The sequence below is a fragment of the Mesitornis unicolor genome, unplaced genomic scaffold, assembly GCF_000695765.1.
Source record: "Mesitornis unicolor isolate BGI_N332 unplaced genomic scaffold, ASM69576v1 scaffold6310, whole genome shotgun sequence".
Lineage (NCBI taxonomy): Eukaryota > Metazoa > Chordata > Aves > Mesitornithiformes > Mesitornithidae > Mesitornis > Mesitornis unicolor.
The window spans coordinates 1,983-9,697 of NW_010158857.1; the positions used below are offsets into that span (position 1 = coordinate 1,983).

At 43.9% G+C, this 7,715-nt stretch overlaps 1 protein-coding gene across 1 annotated transcript in view; it reads left to right on the forward strand.

The window, feature by feature from the left end:
• Positions 1 to 219: 219 nt before the first annotated feature.
• Positions 220 to 7,715, forward strand: part of PGK1 (phosphoglycerate kinase 1) — a gene marked incomplete at its 5' end in the record, with an annotated part of 10,556 nt that continues 3,060 nt past the window's right edge. Inside the window, 7 exons of the mRNA XM_010184747.1 lie at positions 220 to 270; positions 1,400 to 1,555; positions 1,662 to 1,806; positions 3,952 to 4,055; positions 4,852 to 4,971; positions 7,113 to 7,227; positions 7,524 to 7,700. Of these exons, the coding sequence (XP_010183049.1) occupies positions 220 to 270; positions 1,400 to 1,555; positions 1,662 to 1,806; positions 3,952 to 4,055; positions 4,852 to 4,971; positions 7,113 to 7,227; positions 7,524 to 7,700 (868 nt within the window). The remainder of the gene's footprint in view (positions 271 to 1,399; positions 1,556 to 1,661; positions 1,807 to 3,951; positions 4,056 to 4,851; positions 4,972 to 7,112; positions 7,228 to 7,523; positions 7,701 to 7,715) is intronic.

A 7,715-nucleotide genomic window follows, 5' to 3' on the forward strand; every position in this document is an offset into this window, starting at 1 on the left:
TCTACCAGACATTTGTTCTCCACTTGTATTCTGTTGCTACAAGCAGAAGTGGTGAATAACGTACTGTTTTAAAATTGATCTTGTGTACAAGGCAGAGCTAAAATCTTACTGTAATTGTAACATTGTTTTTCTAGCCAGTGCCTTTACTGGCAGGTTCCCTCATTCTCTGTAAAAGAAATTTGTTATTTAATTTTCTTTCTGTTTATTTATTTTTTTTAGGGTTGACTTCAATGTTCCAATGAAGGATCACAAAATAACCAACAATCAAAGGTGAGGCATCATTTCCATCCCAGGTGAAGCCCTGAAGTCTGTTTTCTTCCTGATTTTAGCCCAGTTCTGTTATTAATACCTGGAATTTTTCCATGATTAACCTGTTTTTGATTGTAGCAAAATATTAATGGTGTCTCAGAGAAGGTCCAAAGATTGCTAATTAAAAGCCCCGCAGCCATTAGCACACTGCACGGACTACAAGATGGCTTTTCACTGTAGCTGCTGTGGAAAGCATGTAGAAAAAGTCTCCTAATTTTACAAATGCTAAACTTCATTCTGTAAATACAGTGGAAGCGTTACAACCATTTCAAAACCACGTCCCTCTGGCTGTGTGTGAAAATGTGCTGTATATGTTGGTAGTATCTAGCAGACTTTCTGCCTCCTGGTTGCCCTGCAGTTGTGTTAACTTGTTGGCTTACGTTAGAATAATTGTCCTTGTGCAGCATGAAAAGATACAGGGTTTAGAAACAGCAGTACCAGCTGTCTTGTCCTGCTTGTCTGTCACTTTTGCTCCCCACAATATGCTCACTGCTCAACGTCCCTATCATTCCTTTACTGGTTCAGGATCACAAACTAAACCAGGAAGCCTGGTAATGTTCAAGTGTGTCCTGGCATTTCTTGGCTACAAGCAATCAGCAGAATTTAGATTATAAAATGCATTTTACTTGTGTGTCCTACACTGCATGGAAGATGACAGTGAAACATATGGAAACGTGCTGGGACAGAGAATTTTGATGCTGCTTTCTGGCCCGTGCTTCAGGATTGTCACAGTCCCTAGGACAGGAGTAGGCTGGATCAGCTCCACAGGGAAAGCTGTGCTCTGTAGGATGTGGTTGGTCTCCTCGGTGTCTGTTCTACCAAGGGTAGGTTGCTGAGAAGCCCATTGTCCCTATTGGAGACTTCCTGATGGTGATGCCCTGCTGTCTTTTGATGATGGGTAGGCTGAACCATGTGAACACCTGAGGTAGGATGGACTTCTTCAGTAATTGTTCTGCCTAGCTCTTGTGCTTCATTTCTTTTGTCATGTTTGAAGGACAACTCCCAGGGCCCTTGTGTAAGTGGTCACTAACTCAGCTTGCCTGGTAAACTGCTTGAATCTCTTTTCATGTGGTGTTCTCTGCCATTACAGAATCAAGGCGGCTGTTCCTACCATCAAGCACTGCTTGGATCATGGAGCCAAGTCCGTGGTTTTGATGAGTCACCTGGGTCGCCCGGATGGGGTTCCCATGCCTGAAAAGTTCTCCTTGGCCCCGGTAGCTGTGGAGCTTAAAGCACTCATGGGCAGGTGAAGTAGAAGAGCAGTCCAGCACATGTTAGGCCCTCTCTGTTAGCGAACCTGGATGAAAGGAAGAGTCACTGGTGGGATGACAATGTGTATCTTGTGTTTGCAGGGAGGTCTTATTCCTGAAGGATTGTGTTGGTCCTGAGGTGGAGAAGGCCTGTGCTAATCCTGCAGCTGGCTCCATCATCCTGCTAGAGAACCTCCGATTCCATGTAGAAGAAGAAGGGAAAGGGAAAGATGCTTCTGGGAACAAGGTGAAATTTCAAGTCTAGCTTTTGTGCATGCCTGCTCTGGTCTTGCTACCTTGTTTGCTGCAGATTACCAAGGAACCAGCAGCCTCTAAAACGCTGTTTAGGAATTTGCTCTCAGAAGGATGTCAGAGCAGTTTTTAGTTCAGCGTGTCCGATTGTAGCATGCTGTGCAAAAGTGGAGTCAAATACACTGAATTTCCAAGATGAAACAGGTTAAGTGAAAGGCTGTAGATGACTCTGCCAAAGGTGGCATTGTCTGTAAAAGAAGGAGAAAGGAGCAAAATAGGGCTGTGCAGGAAATTGGTTGCTGCTGTTAAGATGTTATTTTGGGATGTTTAAAACAAAAAATGAGATCTGTTGGAGATATTCTTACGGCCCCAGTGGCAACAAACTGACACTTTCTTGGTTATCTGGCTAATGGTTTAATATAATTTTTGAACATTCTGCAGCACAGGGACTATCAAACCCTTTTATAAGCCTGTCTGCTCTTAAGAGTGGTCATCTAGAACCAGGCTGCCTTGCACCTCTGACATTTTCTTGAAGGTCAGGAGGAATGCTTGCTCCAGACAGCTGCTTTTCTTAGCCATGGTAACCCCGTTGACTTTACGCAGGTCTTTGCTCCTTTCAGATTCAGTGCGTGGAGTGGCATGCTGACAGCATGTGGTGCCCTTTATGGGCTGGCACAGGACCCCTGTAGCTTAGAAAAGTAGCCCAGAGACTAGCAAGCCTTTGCAAATGGCAATGAGAAAATTTAGCAAGTCTGGCATTACTCACTAGTACAACTGTGTGCCACTGAAAGCCAGACAGGGAGAAGAGTGGGGCAAGATTTTAATTTGCTTTGGGAAGGGGTTTTGAGCATTTCTGTTACTCTCAGGTTATTTAGCTGCATGTATGCATGTGGAAGCATGCGCTGCAGTTGAGCAGAACAGGAGAAGGAGTGTTGACAGATGTGCTTTTCATCCAACCAGAGGTGAAAGTCAGTGCTATGGAACTAGGGATGCAATACAAGACTGAAGATTACTAACTGGTGGTAGAGATTACTAGCAAGTGGTAGTAGTTTCTTCATTCAGAGCCTCTTGTGTTCTGCTTACAGATGTTACTGGTTTTAACAGGAGCATTTAATCCTGTGGAAAGCCAGGCAATTTACCAAGTGAAGGAGCAGTTGACAGCGTTGATCTATAATCTGCATGGTCCCTTTGGCTTCTCTTCTGCTCGGGCTGTGTGAATAAAAGGGCACCCAAAGCCGTGCAGAACCCATCTGCCATGTATTAGAGCACCTTCCTGCCATCATCCCCACGGTGTAACATCTGGGTGCTGGCAGAGGCCTCCCTTGGGGTGGGTGAAGCAGGAAAGGCACTTGAAGAGGTGATTGCTTGCCTGCCAGTCTGGGCCATTCTTTAAGAGCAAGTGGCTGTAAATTAGGTCTGAGCAGTTGCTTACTGTCAGAGTGAGCTCTGCTGTCTTTTCATGGTGGGAAAGAGAACTGAAATGCATGAGGCATCCCACAAGGATTTGGTAGGGTGCTCAGAGGATGGAGAGGAAATCTTTTAACAGAAATGCATCTGTTCTTGCCCACTACATGCTAAGCTTATCTCCAGCATTCTGATGTTGGCTGCTTTCACTGTGGCCTGTTGTAGTGTGCAGGCTATTTATAAGTTAATCCTCAGTGCAGTCACTAAATAATCCTTCAGGAGCTCATCCTTTTACCTGTGGGACTCTTTCTTTGTTCAGTAAGCGAGCATGGGTTTGTTTAGTCTCGTCTCAGCATTGCCTTGTCCCTACGTACCCTTTCTGTGTTACTGATGTTCACTGCACAAAATGGTAAATCCATTGGAGAGAGACTGAAATGTTGGTAGTGCTGCAGCTCATTCCTTATCTGTTGATAAACTTGAAATGGGAACGGTCCTCAGGCCTGTAACAGCAGTCTCGGGAGTTTAATGTGGAGTTTAAATAATTTAAACCTTTTTGTCACTCCTGCTGCACTGGGAAAGAGCATATGAAATAGTGATCCACAGGATGAACTGATGAGTTTCTCCAGCTGACCTTTCTTTGCTTTGGGTTTACAAGTCAAACTGCTGACTGACTTTAGTTTCAGAATCAGCTCTGTGTACCTGAATAGCACAAACTTGCCATTGTTTCTCTTTTTAGATCAAAGCTGATTCTGCAAAAGTGGAGGCTTTCAGAGCCTCTCTTTCTAAACTGGGAGATGTCTATGTCAACGATGCTTTTGGGACTGCCCACCGCGCTCACAGGTGCGTATCCATTTTCCTGCCATGGGCAGAACTGCTGAATGGTGGCTATCATAAGAACATACACAGCTTTGCTTCCAGTGAGTGTAACTTCCTTTGGGGCTTATCCCATTATCAATTTCCTGTGTTTGTTCCTGAGTAATGGATTTAGAGGAGGTAGTTGTCAGTAGAATCACAGAATCATTATGGTTGGAAAAAACCTTTAAGATCATAAAATCCAACCATAAACCTAGCAATGCCAAGTCCACCACAAGTGTAGGCTCTTTAAGGTTTGCTTCGGGAAACAGGAGACAGCTGAAATCTGCAGACTTGAATTGACTTTTAAGGCTTTGAAGATAAAAAAATTACTTTCTTAGGACTTGTCTAAATTACAGCAGACCTCTTTTCCAAAAGACTAATAGCTCCAGATAGATTATTCTCATGGAGTGTGTTCAGATATTTGTACTTTCAAACTCTAGTGATCCTCTTTGAGCTTGATTTCATAACCCAGTGCTACTGGAGGAAGGCATCTCTGCTCCTGCTATGCTTATTTGTCCTTCAGTGTTTTGGATCACTTGTTAACACTAGAAATGTCTTTCATATCAATATGTCTGTTCAAAAACAAATCTCAGAAAGTAGGTGTTTACAGCCAACTTATCAAACCAGGAAAACAAACCCCTTGGTTTTGGTTTCATGCCATTAGTAGCTATTCTCAGTGCTGCAGCTGACGGAAGCGTTAGCTTTACGATGCTGTGAGACACAGGGTGTTTGGACCTGTACTGATAGAAGAATTTTCCCTTTCCTCACTCTTATTCTGCAGCTCCATGGTAGGTGTCAATCTGCCTCAGAAGGCTGCTGGCTTCCTGATGAAGAAAGAACTGGATTATTTTGCTAAGGCCCTAGAGAGTCCAGAGAGACCCTTCTTGGCAATTCTTGGAGGGTAAGACTCAAGAGCATACCCACTTCACCTTTCTCTTTAACTCCTCCATAAGAAATGAAAACTTATTCTGGCTTGATTCAAACAAATGCTTTCCTTTTAACTGTACCTACAGTTCAGATGTGTAGCTAAGTAGAAATCTCGGATTTCTATAAGATGTGGAATAGAGAGGAGCTAACTGACCATGTCTGCTCCTGTGATGATATTGCCAGGGTCTGCTCATTGCATCTCCTGACCTCTTACATTCCCAAATTGATACAGTCCGCAGCAGTTTGTTGTACAGATGAACCCAAAGAGCTGTTAGATACACATGATGGCCCTGAAACATTGTCAGTGACCTTTCCTCCACAGTTCAGAGTACAAGCATCCTGCAGGCTCAGCACTCTGTAAATTGACACGATCTCCCATTATGCAACGGTGACCTACTGTAGCTGGATGGGGCTCTGCTCCTCTGCAGCAGTAAGTGCACAGAGAAACTTGAAGGTGCAAAACCAAATGACTGCTTGTGTGCAGCTATAATTTCCCATTGCTGCCCATTTTTGTCACGTGTACCCAGTCTAGCACCCTAGTTCTGTGGCAGCATATTTCAGTTCATCAGGTGAATTAAAATACTTCGCCAAGTAACATAAAGCTTGGACATCATAACATTCCCATGTTTTTATAGGAGCATGTGGCTTATTCCTGCTCTTTGCACCCATAGATGTGTTTTTTAAGAAGTAGTATTCAGTTCTCACATAAAACTTTAAACTTTTTCCGTGACCTTGGTTATACTGAACAATGCTTTGTTTTCTTTTTATTAGTACCCTTCCAAGGTTTACAGCTGCAGGTGACCCATCAATAAGCGCTATACACTCAGTGCCTATGATGGAAGTTGCAGGTATATCACCAAGGGAAAGTTTGTTAGTTTGTTCTCTGATCAGATGTTTGAGTTAGAGCAGCAGCTAGGATGGCCAAAATGATAAATACCAGGCCTGTTAGTAAAGTCTGGAAGTGTAAATCCAGTGGAAACAACATAACCTTTTTTGAGAGGTGCATAACAAGGGTGACCAGCATGTCCCAGTCTGGGAGCCTGATACTAAACTCATTGTGTGGCTGAGGACTGTTGAATTACTGCATCTTAGTGAGTCCCAGGAGGAGCTCTGAGAGTAGTTCAGAGCCAGAATATACCTTTATTTGTTTGAAAGCACCACCATTCCACTGGCGGTGCAGCTGGGTCCTAGATGGGATGGCAGATTGAGCAACTCTTGCATGGGAAGTCATACGCGGAAGCTGCATGTGGTGCAGCTGCAGTTTTGCTACCGCTTATACATAACAAAATTCAGCCTGCATGATTGAACTGAGAGCAACTGCACTAACAAGTAAAGTGGAAATGAAATGTGTTGGCGAAGAAAGACCACGTGTAGGAAAGTGCCAGGAGCAGGGTATGTGCAAGGGAAAGAAACACACATCTAATTCACCTTTACACCTCGTTTTGCCTGGAGCTGCACATGGCAGGATGGGCCCTGCAGGGTTCTGCTGTGGCTGTGTCCCATCCCATCAGTGCTGCTTTACCAGCTCAGCTCCCACAGCGTAGCAACATTAGCAGCGTCACGGCTTAAACTGGGGTTGGTGGCTGGTTCACGCCAGAGCTCTACATGGTCACTAAAGTTGGGTTTGTAGAGGCAATACCCATTTCTTATCGTTAGATCTGAAAGCATTTTATTAAAGAAATTCGTATCATTATCCCTAGTTTAGAGATGGGAAGGCTAAAGCAAGGAGGAGCTGATGGTCTTGTCTAATGTCACGAAGCAGGGCATGATCGAACAAAGACTAATGCAGGTCTCCTGACTGACAGCCTAGGTTTAGCTCAGAGTTGTTTCCTAAGGTCTTTTAGGAAGCTTTGTTTTAGATAACAAAAATTCCTTACATGGCATTAAAGAGGGAAGACAAGAGACTCGTGTCTATTTACTGCCTCCTCTGCCATTCCTATATAAAGTAATTTTGGCATTGTTGTTCCATTATCGTTTGTATCTTCTGCCAAAAGCAGTTACCTGCTTTTGGGCAGGATGGTTCTGTATCACTGATCATCACAAGGAAGTGAGTTGTTGGAGAAGTTTGGGGCAGTGGCTACAATATTAATTCTTTCTCCTCCTCTCTTTCACTAGAGCCAAAGTTCAGGATAAGATCCAGCTGATCAGTAACATGTTGGATAAGGTCAATGAGATGATCATTGGTGGTGGAATGGCATTCACCTTCCTCAAAGTGCTCAACAACATGCAGGTATGAAAAGAGCAATTCTGCGTCTGCTCCTAGTAAAGAATACAGTCAGAAATGTCCCTTACATATCCTGGTATTGAGAACTGTCTGTCTCAGCTCTCTCCGAGAGTAGGGAGCACTGAGAAAGTTACTTGACAATCACTTCACAAAAATGGATTACTGCGGATGTCCAGCTAGGTGCTTTAAGAAAGTCTTTCCGGAATTGCTCTCTGAGCAGTTTGGCTTGATTACTGTTCTCTTCTGTAATGACCAGTAGCTAAACAAATACCTCTCTTACTTTTCCCAAATAATTTCTCTAGATTGGCAACTCCCTGTTTGATGAAGAGGGATCAAAAATTGTCAAGGACCTGATGGCCAAGGCAGAGAAAAACGGTGTGAAGATTACTCTGCCTGTTGACTTCATAACTGCAGACAAATTTGATGAGCATGCACAGACTGGGGAAGCCACAGTGGCTTCAGGCATTTCTGCTGGCTGGGTGGGGGGGTTTTAT